The sequence below is a fragment of the Hydractinia symbiolongicarpus genome, chromosome 12, assembly GCF_029227915.1.
Source record: "Hydractinia symbiolongicarpus strain clone_291-10 chromosome 12, HSymV2.1, whole genome shotgun sequence".
NCBI lineage: Eukaryota > Metazoa > Cnidaria > Hydrozoa > Anthoathecata > Hydractiniidae > Hydractinia > Hydractinia symbiolongicarpus.
In genome coordinates, this window is record NC_079886.1 from 8577802 (window position 1) to 8601013 (window position 23212).

General features: G+C 32.1%; 3 protein-coding genes and 1 non-coding gene across 6 annotated transcripts; 2 read left to right on the forward strand and 2 right to left on the reverse strand.

Moving 5' to 3' along the window:
• Window positions 1-12976: 12976 nt before the first annotated feature.
• LOC130621717 (uncharacterized) lies at window positions 12977-13986 on the reverse strand. The gene is made up of 2 exons (XM_057437054.1): window positions 13846-13986; window positions 12977-13460 (listed from the first exon to the last, which is right to left on the reverse strand). The coding sequence occupies exons 1-2, from the start codon at window positions 13846-13848 to the stop codon at window positions 13131-13133; spliced, it is 333 nt and encodes a 110-aa protein (XP_057293037.1). The 5' UTR covers window positions 13849-13986; the 3' UTR covers window positions 12977-13130.
• Window positions 13987-14294: 308 nt separating this feature from the next.
• On the forward strand, window positions 14295-18725 carry LOC130621714 (mitochondrial protein C2orf69 homolog). Of its 3 annotated transcripts, XM_057437052.1 has the most exons (5): window positions 14295-15026; window positions 15376-15506; window positions 17295-17556; window positions 18097-18138; window positions 18253-18725. In XM_057437052.1, exons 1-5 carry the CDS (start codon window positions 14978-14980, stop codon window positions 18561-18563), a joined length of 795 nt encoding a protein of 264 aa, XP_057293035.1. In that variant the 5' UTR covers window positions 14295-14977; the 3' UTR covers window positions 18564-18725. The 3 variants fall into 3 exon arrangements, with proteins under 3 accessions (XP_057293035.1, XP_057293033.1, XP_057293034.1); XM_057437050.1 differs by having other exon boundaries at window positions 18097-18725; XM_057437051.1 differs by having other exon boundaries at window positions 14295-15020; window positions 18097-18725.
• Window positions 18726-18873: 148 nt separating this feature from the next.
• Window positions 18874-21806, forward strand: LOC130621713 (protein O-mannose kinase-like). The gene is made up of 2 exons (XM_057437049.1): window positions 18874-19529; window positions 20032-21806. Exons 1-2 carry the CDS (start codon window positions 19161-19163, stop codon window positions 20617-20619), a joined length of 957 nt encoding a protein of 318 aa, XP_057293032.1. The 5' UTR covers window positions 18874-19160; the 3' UTR covers window positions 20620-21806.
• Window positions 21807-23032: 1226 nt separating this feature from the next.
• Window positions 23033-23104, reverse strand: Trnah-gug (transfer RNA histidin (anticodon GUG)). The gene has a single exon. It is a non-coding gene; the product is annotated as a tRNA-His (tRNA).
• Window positions 23105-23212: the final 108 nt, after the last annotated feature.

Sequence of the window (23212 nt, forward strand, 5' to 3'; positions counted from 1 at the left end):
ATGCTCTACACACAGTGAAATACTTTTATAATGCCCTTTTTAATGAAGTTGAATTTACATGTCTACCAGAAGCTATTTCCTTGCCAACATTGGAACATGCCACAGGCAATTTCTTGAATAAAACTATGCCAAAGCTACAAAAAGCACCCTCTAAAAAAATTACGAGTGCTATGGTGTGCGAAAAATCACACTAGTAAGCAAAATTTACAAGTGCGATTCACACTATTTGCAAGTGTGATTCACATTTGAAGAATATAATGTTTTTCGATTTGTTACTGAATTGGTTAGTACCAGCAAAACACCAACTTCTAACGAATATAAAAAAGCCTTCGTCACATACAGATCCTTCAAGTACATCAAAAAGATTTCTCGGTTTACTATCCCAAGAATTTGTTAAGTTTATAGAAAACGTTATTGACAAAGACATTGGTCGTTTGGCTAGTGTAAAAGCAGTTGTGTCGTCAAAATCATCAAAAGTATTCATTAAAAAAGAATTTAGGGACTTGCCATCCGAAATAAAAAATTGCTTACAAGAAAGTGAATATGAAGCAAAAAGGCTCGCCAAACATCCTGCGTGTATTACGGATTGGATTATCGAGTCTATTAATCTTGAAATTCATTAGCAAAAACTTTTCAAATAATTCTTTTTCTATATCCATAGAATAAGTTGTTCTTACTTATAAAAAAGTTTACAAATTTATCAACACCAAAATATATAGGTTATAACAAACTTAATCGGCTTTAAAATTGTAAATTTATTAAACTTATTTTACTCGATTGAAAAATTGTATACAGATATGCCGAGGCAAAAAAGTGCTTGAAAAATAACAACAGATAACATCAGATAAATGTTTTCTGTTTCTTATAAAAAGTTGCTTGTACATGAAAAGTGTAAACACTGTTCGGAAATTTGCGTAACATTTGAGTTGTGTTCAGCATGTTTTTACTATTATTTGTATTGCTTAAATTTAGTCACGTTTTCTTATTTTCTGTATGATTAATATGAGTAATTGTAAAAAAAGTTTCTGAAGACAAGTCATGTGTTTTTGATGAATCTTTTAACACTACAAGAGTAGCTAAAATTATGCAATGTAAGAAATTCATTAACGTCCCATTATCTGACATAAGCTTTTCTGTGTATCACGAATGACAAATACTGTCTGAGAAATTACAGTAAGGGACCATAGTAAGTACATTTTCTATTATTTTATAATTATATTACAATTTAACGATTTATCATTCGTTCTTCAAATATACATATATTCTTTGATACAATAATTTCAATAACTTGCAAAGGAGTTGATTAATTTCTGATTAAATCGTAACTTGATTACCCACCATTAAAAAGATTAAGAAGCCGGGGGACACAATGTGGTGTTAATAGAGTTAGTCGTGACAAATCAAAGCAATTTGGACCTTCAAATAACAGTTATGATCGTTTTATCCGCTCATCCGATAAAACAGCATTTACATACAACACACAAATACTTAATCACAAACATCATGAATACCAAAGAGAATGCCTTATCGTGGTGTTTTGATAACAATTTGTTAATCAAACAAAGAAAATGCGATAAATGTAGCAATGACATGAACTTGTCTAAGTGCAAAAGTTCAGATGGAATTAGATGGTGTTGCCAAAAGAATGGTCATTTTATTGAAACGTCAATTCGCAAAGGTAGCTGGTTTGAAAAGTCATTTGACGATAGAAGAGGTGATTGAAATGACGTATTGGTGGACCACTGGTATCATTCAAAATCAAATAGCCAAACAAATGCGCATATCAAGTTCTACTGCTGTTGACTGGGATATGTTAAAGGTTTACAAGTTCAAATGCGGTAAAGCGGTAAAGGTTTACAAGTTCAAATTGACGAGAGTAAGTTTGGAAAGCGTAAATATCACAGGGGCCATCGTGTAGATGGACAGTGGGTTTTTGGTTGTATAGAAGAAGAATCGTGAAAGAACTTTCTTGTAGCAGTAGAAAAGAGAAACAGAGAAACACTGATACCTATCATAAAAAATTGGATCCTGCCTGGTACAACTATAGTTTCAGATTTTGGAAACCATATGATATTTAAGTGAATTAGATTTTGAACATTTAAAAGTTAACCACTCAGTTGAATTTGTTAACTGTAACGGAGATCATACAAATAAAATTGAAGGACACTGGAGGCAAGTTAAATCAACATTACCATCATTTGGAGTAAAAAAATCCCACTTTTCATCTTACGTGGCGGAATTTATGCGGAGATATGCTAACAAGGATCAAGATTTATTTTCGAAATTCATTTGCAACTTATGTTCTGTGTATTTGTCAAATGAAATTTTTGCATTAATTACATAAATTACTTTCGGATTTTTTCAATGGATTCTTAATTTAAATTGGAAGATAAAAAGTTTTTCAAAAATTTTGTTACAATTTTAAAAAAAGGCTTTTTCTTCGTTCTTTTTATTTAACTTTAAAGATTTCCATTTGAGCTTAGATACATTTCCACTCAAGAACAGACGGATAGGAGAATCAATCCTTCTGTACAAACTGATATTTAAAATCAATTCGACTGTCCTTGCAGATATATTTTAATCTTGGATTTGACAGGAACAAAAAATATTAACTATAAATTCTATGCTGGAATCCTTTTAAACAATTTATCACCAGGCTATTATTTTTGTGTATTTAATTAGCAGTTAATATGAAATTTTAAAATTTTAAAATGTTTTATCCACCTACTAGGATTTATAGATTTATATAGTTAACATTGGTCGTTGGCCATTGGTTCATAACCATTTGTTGCTCGTAATCGTTTCGTTGGTAGTTGGTCGTTGGAACATAACAAATAATTTTTCCTAATTGTCATCGCTGGTCATTGGTCTTGGGCCGTTGGATGATAACAAATGCTTTTTCTTGATTGTCATCATTGGTCGTTGGTCGTTGGCCGTTGGATGATAACAAATATTTTTTCATGATTGTCATTGTTGGTCGTTGGTCGTTGGCCGTTGGATGATAACAAATACTTTTTCACGATTGTCATTGTTGGTCGTTGGTCGTTGGCCGTCGGGTGATAACAAATACTTGGATAGATAATGTTTTAAATAATATGATAGTAGGTCGTTGGTTATTTGTATTACTGTCTTCTGCTTTAAAGGGGAATTTCTAAAACCGCTCCAATGATTCAAAAGCCACACCAAACCTGATAACGACGGTGCCGATAAGCTGCATTCGCCGTAAAAAGTGCGGCCGTTTTCGGGCAAGTTTGGCGTTTTAAAAAAAATTCAAGTATTGCTCGAAAAAACCCGCATGGGCCTGAACAATGCCCGAAAAAAGACTAAAAAAACAGACACTCTATAATTATATTCAAAAAAACTATAAAAATTAAAATAAACTTACTAATTGGTAGCGAAGTTCCTAAAAGAACTGTTTTTAATGGTTTTTGATAAAGTTTACTTTATAAATAACTTCGATATAAATTTTATTAACTCCTTTATCTTCAAGCGCCTTCTTCCCAACTATCGTCCGCATGGTTTGTTACAAGGAATTGCATTTCGGGAATGTCCCGGGTGAGTTTGGGAAAGTGTGGGCGGTTTGGGGGGACAACCGCCAGTTTTATTTGAAAAGTTGCCCGAATTCGCCCGTTTATATCCGCGCATTTGTGGCTTATCGGCACCCTCTTAGCAGATATTGACAAATTTTTAGTGACGGACTTATGTGGGCATTTATAGGTAATCCCAAAAGAGCGGGATTATAAAAATATGTCTGAAAAGCTGATTTCTGAGGAACTAATCATTCAAACACTATCTATTTAAAAATAAGATTAACTTTAATATTTTAATGTCAAACCTGATCCCCTGTGATAACACAACTGCCATTTATTTTGCTTTTGTTTGGTTTATAAAATTTAAAGGGCTTCTTTTGTACATGTGTAAGTTTTTAGAGGGTGCCGTTTTCCCAGACTGATAAAAGTTATTTCTAGACCTCTTTGCAAGCCAGCAGGATGAAAGACACTGTTCTGTGCAGATTATGAATGCTGCTCAGATTATGAACGCTGCCCAGATTATGTACGCCAGCTTGTCCCCTTTATAAACAGGGCTGAAAATACATAATTAGAATAATCAGGACTGGTTGACTATCATTCGTCATCATTTCCGACTAGCAAATCGTCTCTGTGGCAAAGTTGTTGTTGTTCTCAAATTGGATGAAATTTCATGGAAACTAAATTTTGGGATTTGCATGTTTAATAACTTCACCAAACTAAATTCCTGCAAGCTGAATAATTTAGGTCATCCCCAGAATTTAATTCCTTGCAAAAAATAAAAATAAGCCCAACCATCCGCAAAATCTAGTTCTGTGAAATTTAGTACTTCAAAGTATATTATGTTGAAATGTACTCAAAAGAGTAGTTTAGACTTTTTCTTTCGCCATGCCTAGTTTTCAATGGTGTTTTATCTTGCAGATCATTCACAAAAGTTCGGACAAAATGCCAATCTGCCTGGCCAGCCAATATATCAGCGTTCATAATCCGGTCACCATGACATAATCCGAGCAAAAAAACATAATTGGGCCATGCGTACATAATCCGGCTGTCCTGTTTATAAACAGGCCGCATTCGCAATCTCAGCACCACGACATAAAGGTTTTTTTACCATAATCTAACTTTTTTAGTGCCTGTTGTTGTGCTTGATTTTTTCATGTATGCACACAAATCCTGTCATTCCTAAATTTTTTTTCATTGCAATATTTTCCATTTTAAAGGAAATTGTTAGCGTTAAGAAAAACTGTTTATTTTTAGTTTTGAAAAACTGTTTTATGATATTTATGATAAAAGATGTTGTTGATGATGCCAATGTTGTGTTGAATAAAAGAAAGAGAACCAATAATTTTATATTTATATATAAGTTTAATTGGTTTTTAATTAGTTCAACATTGTTTCAAAATTTCCGCTAGACTGGTTCATTCTTCATGTACTTGCATTAGTTAGATTGACACTTTTAATCTGACTACTATTTGTAGCTCTTTTGTTTTGTTATGTATACCCAAAGCGCAAATAAACATTTTAATTTTTTCTTTTTTTGTTACATGATAACAAAAAATTGTAACTTGTATTCTCATATGACTTTATGCTATAAAAAAACAGGTGTTATTAAAAAAAAAAATTTTATGGAAAACTTTATATATTTTGGAAAAGTTTTCTTAAATATTATTTTTAAAAATGGCAGTAAAGCTAATAATCTTCTTTTTATACATGCTATATGGTGACAATATTTGCTTCTCTCCATATGAAATTGCTTATTAATACTTCGTTTGTTATAAGTGTATAATTTTATATGAAAATTCACATGTTAAATCCTAAAGTGGTTTTGTACCTACACATATACTTTTGTTTCTAGCAACTAAAATTAAATTAGTGTGTATCGAATTCCTGTTGTTGGAACATTGTTGCTGAAAACAAAATGGTTGCATACTGGAGACAAGCTGGACTAAATTATTTACAATTTTCTCGTATTGCTGCCCAGGCAGTTAGAAGGTGTTTGAAGCCTGAATTTCAAACTGAAGCCATGATAAAGAAAGAATCCGGTTTAAAGTTAACAAAATGGGAAGGTGGAAAACCGACAGGTGAAACTAAACAGATCAAACTGTAACAAACTTTTTCCTTTGTGGATAGTTTTAGATTGTATAGTCATTTTGTTATTCAGCGTTTAAAAGAAATGTGATCATGACTAACAAAGTGTTTTTTCTGTTAAATTTTTTTGTTAAATATTTGATTGCAACAAAGACAGTTTATTTACTGCTGAGATCTTAAGTTTATTACATATGCTTAGTATCCTTAGCCTAAGTCTAATTTGAATTTTGCATGTGTTTTGATTTGCGGTTTGATTTTTAAAATTGTTGTCTTCTTAAAAAAGGTGAAAATAATTTATCACATAATTTAGTCCTGCTCAACAATGTGACCAAGCAACACAGAAGTGTGTGTGTAAACTTAAAATGGTGGTGAGCCAAGTAATATCATGAACAATTTTATTTAAAATCAAAGCAGGCTGATATATTCTTCAATAGAATATTTGTGTGCAATATTGTTTTGAACACAGGCATTTGAAGGAAACATGTGTGATGTTGATATTTTTTAGTTTAAGTTAGTTGTGAAAAACGAAAAAAAGTTAATAATTTAAGTTGTTTTATTCTGCTTTGTATAAGGACTTAGCGTGATAATTATTTTTAAGTAAAATTTATTTAGTCTAATGTTCTTATAAAAAATATTCTTATGAAAAAAGTAGAAGTCATCTATACCTTAGCTGGTCAATTTTTGTGAAGACTTACTGCGGAGACTTACTCGCGAATCAGTCATGTGGAGATATTTTACGAAGATGTTTCTTGCAAATGTAGTATTTTTTCGCAACTTCAGTTTATGTCAGGCCTAAAGGATAACCTTTAATGAAGTTGCTCATATCACAAGCAACAAATACCAGCCAATAAAATCTATGTGTGGCCAGGCTAGTGGACTTGTGACTCAGTCCCATTGTGGTTGTTCTTATGCTGCTTTATATTTCAAATTTGTTTTGTCTTTTTAGCCTTTTTTTAACTTTGTTGTTAGTTTGTCTTTTTTATTATTATTTTATCTAGTTTAACTATGTTCGTTAACCTACTAGTATTATAAGAAAGTAGGGAATAGGGTTTTTTAAAATTAAGTGCTTACAAGGCATTCCAGAGAGAGTGAGTTTGAACACAGGTTGACTTTGTTTTATGTTTTTTGTTTGCCTTTCTTTTAAATGTTTTTAGTCTTTGAAGCCTAATTATTAAAAGTGTCTATCATGTGGAGGGAATAATATTCGGTACTTATTGTCAGACACCTTTACTGGAAATTGGCATTTCAAAAAACCCTATAAAAATTTCTGCACTTAATTATAATTTTTTGTGAGTTGCCAAGCTAGGTATCTCACATATATATTTATTTTTGTGGGTGATCAAAAATTAGCATATTTTTTTTAGAGTTAGATTTGTTTTAATTGTAAACATTATATAGCCAATTAAAGATTTATTTTTAGGGGTCATTGGAAGGGGTTGTCTAGGAAGTAAATTCCATGAATACCACATAATTTCTTTAACCTTCTTTACATTTTTTTAAACAAAATTTCACATTTCAAGACTTCTTTGTGGTGTACTCAGCGCAGTAAATTTATTATAATAATTCTCAATTCTATTTTTATTCTGTGTTCAAGGCAAGATAAAATTTGTGAGAATTATCTTTTTTACTTTTGTGTGAAGAACTCTATTTCTATGATAGAAGTAGTGGGGCCAATAACAGGATGGAAATACTATTTTTAAACATAACTTTCTGCACAGAGTATTAACATCTTCCTTAAAAAGCGGAACTTGCTCATGAAGTTTTGAAGTCAACAAGATTTGTTTTGTGTGATTATAACGATAATTTATGGATGGTGCTTGTTTGAGATGACAAGGAGAGCAATGGCAAATAGCTATACTGTTTATCGTAAGTGTTTTTTGTTTATGTTATAACACAGTATCAGAAATACCTTCAAATGTATTTAAAAGCCAGATACTAATTTTTATAGTTTTATGAAAAAATTGCTGGTGTTATTTGCATGCCAGGTTTGTTTACATGGTTGGTATTCACATCAGCATTTGCTAAGTGCTGATGTGAATTATCTGTATAAACCACTTTTCGTGCAACGTAATGTTTTAATCTTGCATTGAGATCAATGGCTGATGCACTTATTCCTGTAAAAAGAAGATGTAAACAACAGACCACAAAAGTCAAATTAATCCATGTAAAAAACGAATTATTCACATTAAATAAATAAAAAATAATTTCAGTGTCTTTAGAATCGTTTGCTTCAAAAAATTTGTCTAAAATTCAATAATTGCACCATATGGTCCTGCTTTTTCACCTGTAAAAAATGTGTGTGAATGTACTCTGCCAGTTTCATTAGCTTTTGTAAACAAAAACCAAGTTGATTTCACATAAAAGAGCTTGTAAATTTGTATAGGTTTTTGCTTGATTTAAACAATTTTGATGGATTTAGAAGTTTTGTCATTATGCTAAAAGTATGCCGACATCTTAATTGTTTAAAGAAAAAACTTAACCATCATTTTTTTTTTGAAAGAAGAACACTTAGCAACTGCACCGTATCCCTTTCGAAAAAGAAAACTCAGTGACGTAAAATCAACATTGCAACATTTCAGAGAAGAAGGACAAAGATTATTACAAATATGACGCAACTCCCATTTCCCAGAATTGAGAATTTTATTGGGAAATATTGCTCCATTGAATGATAAATGCTGATTTTTATCTTTTTTTTCAAACATGCACAAGTAAAGCAGGATATTTCAATAAGAAAAACCTCTAAAGTAAATATAAAACATGGAAAATTTTAGAAAATACATAGAAGATTTAAGAGACACTCAATTAAGTAAAGTGGCTTTAAAGGATGACAGAAATTTTTCTCTTTTTATGGTGGCACAATGTTTGACCTCACTTGATAATAAAACGAATAAAAAAACATGCCCAAATTTATCTATATTATAATACCCGTATACGTCTGTCTGTCTATCTGTCACACAAAATGGTAGCTAAGCAGCACAGGTAGGGAGACACACGCAGTGCTGTAGAAAGAGGACGGACGAACCCGTAGATTTTACCACGGGCTGTCGACTAGTTTACATAAATTATTTTCCATTAATATACAGCAACAAATTAGAAAGTAACTTCTATATATCAACTGAGTACACATTTTTTTATAAGAAAAAATATTTATAAGCACTTTTAACTGCTAACTTGGAAAGTATTGAAAAAAATAAAAAAAGTCAATTGATAGATAAACAGCAGTCTGACTCAATAACATTTCAAAAAATCTCCATTGAAATTAAGAAATATTAACCTATCTTTTAAAAAAAGACCAGACCAATTTCATTTTGCAAGAACTGATCTTTTAAGCCGTTACAATGATTTTTTTCTATTTTGGAGTTGACCAATTTACTTTACTAAATTTTCAAAGAGGCTTCTAGTGCATTTTTTTTTAAATATAGAATCTTAATCTGTTCGTAGTATCTGAAGTGGCCACTTTCCTTTTTACTCAAGCATGGTTGTGCTTCCTCCACTTTCAAAGTTTTGTTGCAGAAAAGGTTACTGGTTATATTTTTGCAAGTGTGTGATATTCATACCGATTTGTATACAAGTGCCATAATTCAAAAATCTTTACATAGGTAAATATAACTCACAACTATAAGTGTATACTGTGTAGTCCTTTAATGTCTTTTTTATTTCCGGTCTAGACTTTTAAAGAAAATATATTTAAAGGTTAAGGTACTCAATGACGTACAAGCTTGAGGGGCTGAACATAATAATTCCCTCTCCTTTTACTCCCAGTAGAGCAGCTAGTAAGGAGCTTAAACCTGAGTAATATTTGTCAAAAGCTAATTAAAAAATGTACACAGAAATTTCTGCAGCTATAACCCTAAAGGTATTCAGAAAAACTTCAGCAATTTTCTTATATTTCATTTTATATTTTATTTCCTCTATTATGCCTGCCCTAATTAGATGTCCCCCAGAAAACTTGATACCCTAGGTTATCCCAGTCTGTGTCTATGTTCATTCCTGTGTCTGTTGATTGTTAGCTTGCTAAACTTAGTTTAAATGAAAACTAAAATGTTCAGTGCTTATAAATATATTAGAACATTTATGAGGTGTTTTGTAAATACACTCTTTTTCTTAAATAGGACTACATTTATCCAAATCTTTGACACAGATATATTTACAGGTGCCATTCAAACAAATATTACTGCAAACAGGCTGGCATGTTGCTTGAGGTTTAACTTCTCCATAATCTAGTAATTCGTCATTTACGTCATTTTCTGTTAGGTCTTCATATAGTTCAGCTAATGCGTCTTCATCCAATTCATTTTTATTCAAATTTATATGGCGTTCTTCAGAGAAGGTGATCAATATCAGCAAGCTTGCCAGTAGGAATGCTATCAAAGAAGTCTTCATAGCTAGAAGTTTAAAGAAAGATCTTAATTGAGGATAAACAGTTGTATTTGAACATACATATCTTTTGGAGGAATTGCACATTGAGGTACACCTTTATATTTTTTTATATTTTTATTTAAGTTTCTTTGCTGCATTTACTTTGTTTACTAAAAAAGTGAATATAGTACGTTTTATGTTTTGCAATTTTTACCTTATTTATACTTTTTTTCAGAAGAATTGCTTTCAAAACGAATAATGCAGGATTTGGTTCAGGGGATTTGCCACTGTGTTTTGATCAGCAACATCTTTGTCCTGCAAAGAATTAGACGTGGAATCTCTTACGTGTATATGTTGAAAGCACTTGTACGACAAATTCTTTAATCAACAAAACAAATTTATACTTTCTCTAGTTCTAATCACAGTATTTATTGTGCATGAAAACAATTTAAAAATCAACCAAACATTTTTTTGATTCTTGAGAAATATTTTTTCTAAATAATAAATAAATTAAAATAATTTTTTTTATTTTTGGTCAAATTGCAAAAAAAAATTGTAACCTAATTTAATACTGAATTATCAAAAAAGGTAAAAATGATGTGATTTTTGTTCTGGGATCAAAGGTAAAACAGTACATTGATCTAAAAATTTGTCATATAACTTACCTCTCTAATAATTCTTCTAACACTGCGTTTACACACTTGTATTTCACGAAATTCTTTTCTATTGTCAATTCAACATTATTTTTCCATTTTTATATTTATGTTGTGTCAACATATGTGGTTTTGTTTCCCCCTGATCTAATTTTTTGATTACTCTGTAGAATTGGTTGGTTAAATAATACAACTCGAACTGTAAACATTGTGTGGATAAAAAGAAATGTGTGTGTGTTGTGTCCTGGTAACTAAAGAATTCTAATGAAGTACTCTTTTTAGCACTGTTTGTTTTGCAGGCCTAATATGTTATAGGCTTCCCACTGCATTATCCATTTAGTGTAAATTTCTTTCGGGGTAAACAACATTTTCCAGGAGCATGTCAATGCCTTTTATTGTGTCATTTTATTTTGGAATATCTTGATGAATATTTGTGAAATTAGTGAAAGCTTTTACTTCAGATGAAGCAAGTTTTGTGTGTTTAGAATATTATGATAAGCAACAAAATAAATATTTGCACTTTCTTTCACAAGTGTAATCACTCTATCCAATCGCTTTGTGTCTCTACAATTTTCTTGTTTAACAAGTATTATAGAAACCTTCTGTCTACGTTTTATATTTGTTTTGGAGATTTGTTTTCATTGAAATATATCCTGCTTATTTGTGCGTTATTTGATAAGAAAGATAAAAAGTCAGCATTTAAATTCTGATGAAACAATATTTACCCCATAAAATGCACAATTTATGGTAAAGCCCATTTCTGTGGAGGGTCACATTGGTGAATAATCTTCATAATAAGGTTATTTCCATCTTTTTGTCTGAATTACTGCAATAATTTTAGTTTCAGTTGAGTTCCAATTTTTGAATGCCATAGAGTGTAGAAGTCGAGTTATTTTTTACTGACAAACAGATTGTTAAAAAAAATGTTAAAATTTGGGTTAAGTTGCTTAGCAACTTAATTTTTTCTCTCCAACTTCTATGTTAAAGATATGCAGTACTGAAAGCATCGTATATTTTAAGCGTTCCCTTTTACTTAATTGCCTATACCGTTTTTAATTAGTTGATGCTGAGTTTAAATTTGTTTATGATGAAAAAAATTGTAGATGGACTTTTAGCATCGAGACATTTTTTATCAATATACGACCTCATTATGGATGTTTATATGTGATATACAGAGCAAAAGTTAAAATAGGATTTAGGGGGAGGCATATCTTGAAAAGAAACAATTTCTTTATAAAAAGCTCCTCGCTCTCTCCTTGGTGGGCGTTAATAATGTTGAAAAGTCCAATAATTTTCTCCAAGCAGTTTTAAGCTGCTACAGTCAGTATTTTTACCCTTTTTAAAACTCCTATTTCACAGATGCTCTTTCTTACCGTTGCGTTTGAGATAAAGACCCATGCTCCAAAGGGAGGCTTTTATTTTCAATAATAATTGTTAAAGTATATGATTATTTAAGTTCTATTTTTTAGATGCTATGTCTAGCAATTTTTTAAAAATTTTATTAATTTACGGGTTTTTGTCACGAAGATATATGCATGTTTCTGAGTTTCGACTATCAAGACTGAATTTATGTAAAAAAAAAAAAAAAAATTATAATTAAAAATGAAGACCATAGCCAATAATTTGCGTGACATTTTAAGGCACCTCAAGGATTCACTTTTAGCGAAAAGTTAAATATTGTCGATTGGAAAAAATTTTCTGTTGTTAATAATTTGACTTAAATTGTGGTTACCATTAAGGACAACCATCTGGATAAGATGCCTTGTATCTGCCCAAAACTTTACAATATTTCTAAAAAGTTCAGGACTGGAGCCAAAAAATATAGAGATTTGGATAAAAAATGGCGTTCAACGTTCTTGCTACAAATGTGCTTTTTGTGGTTACTTTTAGACGTATTTTTATGTACAACACAAGACCAAAAAATGTGATTTTAAAAGAAGCAATCACATCCCTGTGTTATTCTTACACATTTGCTTATTTCGAGGTTAACCATAAGTATATTAACTTTAATTTTTTAGATATATCTTACTACTTGTATTCAATTAAATTATAGGTACTTATTGTTTGAAGTAGGTGAAATAGTTTACGCCCTTCGCTACTAACACCCATTCTTAAATTTACGCCCACGCTTGATGATATTTTCTTAATTCATTCATTTTACAGTTTTAGCGAGTTTGGCGCTCTGTGAAATTTTTAAACAGTGTTGATGGAAGACAGTATTTTTTTTTCTTGCAAATCCTATAATATATTCTGCCATCTGTGTTTGACAATTACTTTGTCCTAGTCCATCCTTATTTTCTCATGTTCTAGTAATGTGAAAATGGAGAAAAGAAGACAATACAACCATAATTTCGTAAGAATTATTTTGAGTATAATTATACATAAATACATAAATATTCCTAATAACATCTTTAAATGCTCCTACCACAGCTGCATGCTTTTTTAGATATAAACACAAACAAAACACGTTTCACGGGTCTGGGTACTAGGTTGCGTGTTACAGTTATTTCGTTTCCTTAAACAATGGTTTGCATTCCTTACTTTTTAAAAAACACAATTTTCGACATCCGTTATAGCAAATAACGCGACAGTCGTAAATCTCCTTGCATGGAGTGCCTCCAGCAGCTCTTTTGAATATGTCTGCAGCAATCGCCTTGTCAAGGTCGTGTGAAGCTTGTTGGAGTTGCTTTTTGTAGGCAGTGCTGATAACTCGATAGTCTTCCACGAATTGGTGTGTGTTTGCAACTTGCATTTCATCACTCTTTGCCACGTGTCTTCCATTTGAAGTGTGAAGAGCGAAAGCGAAGATGGAAAGTATGATAATATGGAACTCCTAAAAACACGAAAGTATTTGTGTCGAACTTAACTGTATTTGTGGCATCTTCTGTATATATGGAACCACAAGTGAGAATCCACCTGGTCGCCACACTTCTAAGATCTCCTAAGTAACCTAAAACAAATTTGACCCTAAAACCTCCTAAATTCTCATAAAATCTCCTAAAATTACGAAATTTTATCTGTGGCCACATTTTCTATAATCTAAATAACCTAAAATTTAGACCCACTCCTAAAATTTGACCCTGAAACCTCCTAAATTCTCATAAGATCTCCTAAAATTACAAAGTTTTATATCTGTGGCCACCATACTACTGTTTTTCTTTTTTAAAAAAAAATATCTAGTTCTTTCAATTTTTGATAATGAAGAATAATATACCTACCATGTTGTTAACCTGACACTTTGTGAATACTAGTGGTAGAAATTATTTTCACCAGTCACCTGGCTATAAGTTTTTATTATTTACTCTTTCCATCTATTTCATAGAACGCTGGATTAGTTTTCTATTGGTGTGGTAATTCGAAAACGTTTGTTTTATGTTTGCAGTTCTCATTTTGACCGTGTGGTATATTTAAAAGCGTTTTTTATTTTATATATTTATTATTTAAATATTTGTTCCTGTAACGTGTAGATTGCCCCATCTAGCTAACCCACATTTTGTTGGTTTCCAATTTTTTTAGTTTCTGTAGGTTTTGACCTTTCGTGATATTTCATCAGTTTGTATGTTTCTGTATGCTTTTTATCGAATCTCTTGTTATGTTAAAAATCGTTTCTGTTGTTATGAATAGCGTTCTTAATTTTCGTATGGACAAGAAGTCCAGGTGATTGAAGCTCAAAGTCATTAAAGAAGTAATACCGGCCTCTTTTTGTAAGACATACAATTCTCGCAGTATAGGTTATGTTTGGTATAACATAAATACTAAAACTCATCGATTTAGGGCTTCTCGTACGTTACCACTATAGAAAAAGTGTTCATGGTCGGAAAAGAAATTAAAACAATCTTTTCCCCACTCAAATTTTTGCTCTGAAATTATATTAGCGTCAATGCGCCAAATTCTGTTTTTAACTAAGAGAGAAGGAGAGAGCCAAGTCGCTTTAGAAAATTGTACTGAATATTGTGTTAAAATATTAAATTTAAAAAATATTAATTTACAGCACTAAATATGCTCTTTTATATTGCATTGTCTTTTGAGTTAACGAGTTTCTGTTTGAAATATTCTCTGTCTATCACCTCAAAGTTTCAGGCCGTTACCACACAATTAGTCAATGCATTTTACAGTACCGTATTTCCTCTAATAAACGCCTTGGGTGTTTATAAAATTTATAAGATTTTTAGGTGGCTTTTATCAGATAAAGGGCGTTAATAAAAGATGAGTGAAAAAATAGGGGCGTTTATTGGTTAAAATACGTATCTGTTAAAGTAAGGGCGTATGTGTTTGATTTAAAAGTTTTATTTTATAGAGCAGATAATATATTTTTTATACTTTATTACAACCTCTTACGATTAACATAAAATGTTTATGCACACAGATCAGAACGAAGAAAGTCGCGATGAAGGTTTGTGTAAGTTCTGTTTGTTTTTCCTTTCCAATCAATATTTTGACAGTCAAAGGGGTTAGTTGCCTTGGAAGAATAAATTTTTGCGAGAATTAAATCAACATTTTATGCCACTTATTGCTAAAATATAGTGCAATTTATACGTTATATAATAATTAGATATGATTTCTTAATCATTCGCCCAAATTGAATTCTTGTGAACTCTAAAAGAATGGCTTATTTTTTTATTCGCAAAGTTGTGAACGTTAGTTCTCGCGAAAATAAGTTCTCGCAAAAATACGTTCTCGCGAAAATTAGCTCTCGCGAAAATGAGTTCTTGCGACAATTTACTCCCTTACGGCACGTTTTATGCTAGATTGCCAAACTTTGCAAAGACAAAAGATCTTGCACCAAGTTTCCGGTAGAGAAGGCTGTTTTAATGATGTTGTCATCAGCCGTAATGATGAAGTCAATCATGTGGTCATTCTGTTTCCTGGTGACGCTCAGGTACGGTATGTCTTGGTTTGTATTAATGTTATACCTTGTGGACCTACCCGGTACAGGTGAGGTCCTATAAAATGACCTGTGTCCGTCCGTTACCTGCTTTTCTCAGAATTGTGTAATTAGTTTTTACTTACTTTTTTGTACAAATATAGAGAATAATAGACTCTCGAATGTGACGAAGTCGGTTTTTTGAGAAAAATCTTATCGCTTCAAAATGGCGGATTTATGCGCAAAATAAGCCAAAACGGTCCAATAAATACGATTTAACGACATTTCTCAGGATTGGATCATTAGTTTTTTCTGATTGCACTCAATGCACAAATATTGACAAGAACTGAACCTGATATATGACGAGGTCAGTTTTTTAAGAATTTGTTTTTCCGACCAAATAATGGCGTAGTCGTGGTCAAAATGAGTCGGAACAGTTCAAAAATTGGATTTTAAAACTTGGAACTGCGATATAAGTTGTTTTAATAAATTTACAAAATATTTGATAATGAATACCAATGACACTATTTATTGTCCCTTTTTTTGAAAAATTGGATGGTGTTGTTCCAAACATGAGTTAATTAATAATTCTAAGTAAATCCATTGAAATTTCGCTTGTTTTGTTTAGAAAACGGGGCTTTTTATTTTACTTGATTTTGACTAATACATCTCTGAAAAGTAACTAGTGTTCTATTCTTTAAGATAGAAAATCTTCTGTGAAGTTTTTGTAAACCAGTTTCTTATAAGAAATCGTGTAATGTACTTATTTGTATTTTTCTTTTTTTTTCACAGTTCAATATTTTTATAAGAAACACAATGTTTCTTAACCCAGGCTGTGATTATAGACATTTTTAACAGGTAACTTGCAAAAAAAATTGAGAAAATTGATAAACTCGCATATCTCATCTTAAAAGTATTTTAAATGTATATAAAACCGGGACGTGGCTCTACAGATTTTTAGAATATGCCCTTAAATGTTCATCCATGCTGATCTTAAAATTCATGTTTCTCATAAATAATGTGGTCTGTCTTAAACAAGAACTGTCTGAACAAGTGAGTCAAACGCGCATCTCAAATCCAACATGAAGTACTTCCAGCGACAATTACTGACATTTTAACAAAACAGGCATGCAAATAGCATACCACCTCGGCAAACTTTTTAACGACGTGAACAAACTTGAATTAAAAAGAACGTAACTATTTCTGGTTTTATATCTATGATCGAACTGCGAGTCGAAAGACAAATATGATGTGGTAGTGTTTGGATAATTTTGGGAAGTGAAAGTTAAACTATTTCATGCTTACTTTCACGCTTTTTATTCACATTGTCTTCTACTTATTTTTATTATAAACAACGATAAAACTTAAACAATCAAAATAAAAATTGTTTTAGTTATAGACGCTTCTTTCACAATTCTGCTGGGTAACTAAGGCTGCATAGCAAAATTTAAATAAAAAATGGTTTACTCGCGGTTGTAAACAGTCTAATGTAAACATCCCTCTTAATCAATCAATCAATCAATCAATCAATACAAAACAAGCTTGCATCAATCACATGAGAACAGCCTGCCTAACGTGACCGGGACAATGAAACGAATCTTGGCATAACGTGGTTAAAAACAACATGAAACTTAATGCTCCTTAAGAAACATGCTTGTACGGGGCAAAATACAACAACTAAGACCGACATTGCACAACATGATCCATTGTAATATTAATTGGTCAGCTGACTACTTTTTCAAAAATTATATTGATTGTAAAATAAGAATTTTGGACGTCTATTTTCCAATTTTCTTTTTTTAGGATTTCACCCAAAATATGACTAATCACAGAGACAATTTCAGATGGAAAGAATATTCACTTGAAAACACGTCACAAATGATCAATCGAAAATATCCTCATGCATGCGTATGTCTTGTGAAGGCTAGCTATCTACACTTGAGAACATTCGCCTGTTACAGAAACTTCACAGAGTGTAACATGTTCGGCGTCCCTACATATACTTCGGTCAATTTGAATGCTTTTAGTCAACTGTTTGGTTTGTTTAAAGGCATATGTAGACAAGGTTGGTCTCTTTGCTAAAAAAATCACATATGGCAGAGTGGCCAACAAATTAAACATTTTCAATATTTTTTGATTTCTATCTGCGTGATTGGTCGGTATAATTTTGGTTAATCAATGCTAAATTCATTGAGTACAAGTGACCTAGTTGTACAAACCTCGACTGTGCAGATATTTGAAGAATGTGTAAAAAACTCTGTAGAAATACATAATTTTTTTTCAAAAACTTGTGCCAAAATCTCTTGATCCCCTAACGTTTATATTAAACGACTGGCCTATTTCTACGAGATTACGTTAGCATCTTGCTTCTTCAAACATAACCGCTGTTCTAATTCTCTTAAATAAGAATCACTGTAAATTGGATCCTACGTATCGTGGTGAATTAGGAATTAACTTTTTCCCATTGTTTTCTTTCAGATCATATAAGTGTTATTGTAATGGCATATGTTTTAATTTTGACCGTGGTTTTTTTCTACGGTTGTCACTTTCTATTATGCTATAGAACTGTTCTACGTTCTCCACAGGATCTATCCCTTTCTTTTAGAATCACTGAAAGAAGATTTACCTGTAACTTTGATCGGCTTCAGTAAGGGTTGCATTGTGTTGAACCAACTTCTGTACGAACTACCTGCTCTCTTGGAGTCTTCAGAGACTGCCATCAAATCATTCTTCAGCAACGTGCGTTCGTTTCTTTTGTTAGATTCGGGTGTTTCCGGTTCGTCTGGAGCGTGGGTAACAGATAAGAAATACATCCAATCTGCTGCTCAGAACGTATCAGATATTCAAGTTCATCTCACTCCATACCAAATAAAAGACAAAATGAGGCCGTGGATAAATAAAGAGAAAAAACAGTTTGTCGAGGGATTAAAAGAGTATGGCGGTAATGTTTATGAGAATATGTATTTCGATGACCATTTGCCACAGTTGGCAGATCATTTTGCTTTACTGAGAAGCTTTGAACCTCTTCGTTGTACAAAAGAGTTTCTGCACAAGCATACGGAAATGCAGTAATATAGCATGTTTTGTATGTTCTATGTAGGATGCTGTGCATATAATTATATATATTCTATATTTCTTTCGCATTAGATTTTATTTAATTTTTTAAAATTATTTATATAAGCACGTTACTTTTAAAAAAACATTTAAAAAAATAAATTGTCCCTAAATTAAGAAGTTTTGCAAGTTTAAAATTTCTGGTGGTTCTTAAAAATCTTCATATCTAAGCGTTTGTCTTTTTTAAATTACAAATTTGCTTCAAGACGAGGAAAAAAGTTCTCAATATTGCAGCAGCACGCTAAGTGTATTCAGCGAGTGTTACTAAGTTTCGCGTTAGACGCGTAAATCTCTTTAACGCACCGTTGTTTTTTTATTTTATTTTAAGCAGTGACCATTGTAGCTAATATAATTTTCTTCCTACAAGTTCTTCTACAAACCCATCTTTATGTGTGATGTAAGGTATGGCATGCAGGTGTAGCGGAACTGAATGGTAACGTGTAGAGTCAGTAGTTCCCAGTTTTTTGTTGACATTCACAGGCTTGGATTCAGTGGACACTTCATAGTTGGTATATTATAGGTACAACCAATCTAATCCGGAGATAAACAAAGTATATGTTTTCACCAGTGATCACATGGAGGATGATGATTCTATGCGTGATAATGATAGTATTCATGCCACGAGCAGTTTTAACCGATGGGTGTACGAAGAATATGTACCTGCACAATGACGGAAGTTGTCATCCTTTTATTGACTGTCAACATATGGACAGTGTTGTTATTCAACATGATTTGTCAACGATTGGTTTCGTAAAAAAATTGTTTCGTGCAACGGTGGATAATATGGCTGTGGTGTACAGCTATCCAATAAATAAAAGTGTGGAGAATGATTTTTTGCATGGAATTAGGATGTTAAGAGAATTTCAAGGTTCGTCACTTGTTGCAGAGATGATAGGATACTGCGATGAAAAAGAAAAATTACAAGTAATTTTTTTAATTTCTTAAACGCCCTGTTACACCTGTTCTAAATTAACGCCTGTCTTTTTACGCCTGCTGTTCTTGGCGTAAATTTTGTTGACGGAAAATGCTCATAGATAAGCATCTAACGCTAATCTGACGCTACGTTTTGATTTACGCCATGTTTCAAACATTTACGCCATGTTTCGAATATATACGCCATGTTTTAAGTATTTACGCCATGTATCAATTATTTACGTTTTAATGTTTACGCCATGCTCCAGATATTAACGCTCTTTATTGCTTGTATAAAAAGGGTCGATATTAGGTGTATATACAACAGAGAACTTACAGACACAATACTTGGTTGCACTAAATGTCGCACTAAAACAAATAGAATGGTCTTTTGTCTATTCTTAAAATTTTAATGTTTCTTTACTTAGCGTTCCTTGATATTTGCAGATTTGGACGTTTAAATGCTTGTTTTTTCTGTTTTTAATGTATCAACCTGTAAGTTTGTATTTTTCAGCTTTTAACAAAGTATTATAAATATGGTTCCGCAGATCGTTTGAAGGACATACTGGAGAAGAAATCGTTACGCGAACAGTTACAGATCAGACTGAATTTTTGTTATGATTACTTAGCAGCGCTTAAATTTTTGCATGATAGTCCACTTGGTGTAAGAGTAATGTGTGACAGCAACGATGTTACGAAAACATTATCGCAATTTTTAATCACGGACGATTATCGATTGGTCATGGTTGATTTGGATGCGTTACCGGAAGTGGATCTCGAAAATAATGTTACCGTAAAATGTGGACATAGACAATTATTTGGTGATTTTGTAGCACCAGAACAGCTGTGGCCACACGATCATCTTGTATTCGACGATAGGAAGATGCCTGGCTACGATGAAAAAACGGATGTGTGGAAGATTCCGAACGTACTATCGTATATTTTAGGGACTACTTCTATGGCGAAACAAGTTAGATTTCGTATGTTTGACATATTTCGACAATGTAAAGAGTTGGAAAGCTGGAAAAGACCTACGGCAGGTTCTGTTTTAAGAACACTTGTTGATGTTGTAAAAACATTGAATTTAAAGATAGAATTATAACACGAAATTGTTTGCGAAACACCCTTCCAATCTAGAATAAGGATACAAAGGTATCGGCAAAGCGTTATGTACCAAGGGACTACAAAACCGCTATTAGGTTTTCGACTTTAGTGACACAAAAATCGGGTTATTACCAGTGGAAAAGGTTAGGATCACTAAGGACGTAACAACATCTAAACCAACCTCGACCTCCCAGCTCTTTGTCTCTTTTTTATAACGGACAAATTCTACTGCACCGTTGATTTTCGGAAGTCTTTTAGAAAAGTAGAAAACTTTTCAAAATAGGAATAAGTGGAAACTCTCACTATTAGTTCTTTATTATCTCTTTTTATCTCGAACAATCCCACAGCCCCGAGAAAGACATAAAATATACTCGATATTGAAAACAACCCTGGAAATATCAACTTTCCAAAAGGCGGACACCTCTGCTTCGCCGACAGATATTTCTTTTACACCAATGTTGTCCACTAATTGAGGAAACTTTTGTACTATAGACTGGAGAAACGCATCTATATTTTGTCTGAATATTTACTATTTTCTCCTAGTCCTTTGGAAGAGTATTTAAACTTGCGCGAAAATGCGTGCAATATGTTATATTCCCATCGCGGGAAAATTAATATTCGAGAAATAGATTTTGTCACTGCGCGAAAATTTATACATATTGAAAATCAATACGAATAAGGTAGTATTAGAAGGGAGAATTTACACTTAGATCGCCTCTGGGTTAATTTCCAGTAATACATCGATTTACGCAAAATAAACATTCGTTATTAAGACGCCAGAAGATAGATTTATCACTTTCACTCACAGAAAGAGAGTAAAACGCCTGAGTTTTATGTTTCGTTAATCTGTTTAGAATGAACAGTGAGCTTATGAATCGCGTCGTAAACCATCAGAATAGCAGTCATTCAAACTCATCTCTTGACGATTTTAGTATCTAAGAAGAAGAGTAATCACCTTTTTTTGCGAAATAGATCCTATTGTGTTTATGCAACTATGCATGTATATTCCGTGTGTTACCGGTAATGTAGTTGGAAAAAGATAAAATATGTTTTTTATGATAAATTTATTCCTTCACACCTTTGTAAAGTAATTCAATCTTTTTCATTGACGGATGTATTCAGACACCATTAGTTGTGGAAAGTATGTGAAAATATTACCAATAAATACGTTTTTATTTTATTGTATTCTGTGGCTGGGCTTGTAAATCGTAGTATATCGTCACTTGTTTTATTTGTACGCGATGCGAAAATAAATGTCTTTTTATATGAGAGTAAACGATATTTGTGTTGGCTGCTCAACGACTTAGGTATAAGAACATTCTAAATTTTTTTTGTGTAATTTAAACATATGTTTATATAAAATACATCTTAAGTAATAAAGAAAAACTCTACCTGGAAAAGCTAGAAATATATGGAATTTATTTGACCCCTGGAAATATACATTAAAAACAAGGGTTTTCAGTAAAAAACACCTGGAAATACCTATGGAAAAAATGAAAGTAATGTTCCTATTTTTTCTAAACAGTTTGAGTTTACTTGTTTAACTAATTTTATATCCTTTTTTTCTTGTTTTGTCAACTTATTGCTTAACCTGATTTACTGTCTCCAAATATTACCTGTAAAGTTTACTCTGTGTAAAAAATTATCGATTTGCATAATTATTTTTCTAGGATAGATGGCTGTTTTTCCTCAGAAAGGATATTTTTATATTAATTCTTGTAGTGTTGTATTCTTGTCGATGTATACCAACAATGCGTCTTATATCTTCCCATACTTAAAAGTATTGCGAAACTTGATAACCTTAGAGAAACTCAACACGACCTCAATAAAGTGTCAATCATGAGAGGTGTGTACGACGCAGTTTTTCAAAACTGACTTAAATTGATACAAAACCTGCTCTTGAGTGTCATGGTTAAGTGATCTCGATTGAAGGTTTTTACCTTCAGCATTTTAAATTCGCCACATAGTTTTTGTTTCTCAAACAAAATTAAAGCCTGTTTACAGTTCACAATTCACCTTGTGGAAATCTCCAGCAGAAAAACAGGCATAGTTATGGGAAGAAATTTTAGCAGACCCATCAGGGGAAAAACTGAAAATAATTTATTTATTTTTTTTGTAAAAAAATAGTTCCCCAAGGTGTAAGTTTTTGATAAGAAATACGTATTTTCAGGAGTCTTTTTACTGTCTCTGTCCTTGCCGACTCGATATAAAAAATAAAAGATATAAAAAAAAGCTTATTTCCTCTGATTGGCTGAAATAGCGTGAAAAACCTTGCATAATTCATGCAAAGTTTTTACTTTACACAATTCTCCTCTCACAGAAATTTTTTTTTGATTGTTATCGTGAGCAGGATTTGTCAGTGTTTTTTTCATAATAAAAACATAGATTCCATTGGAAAGAAAATTTAAATGTGCCGTGACCAGGATTCGAACCTGGGTTATTGCGGCCACAACGCAATGTACTAACCACTATACGATCACGGCTCTGGCACCGAGCAAATATTATTAGGATAAATTACAAATTTTTTAAGAACATCAAATCTAGACATCAAATCTTTAAATGAATCATATTTACTTCAAAAGTTAAAAATA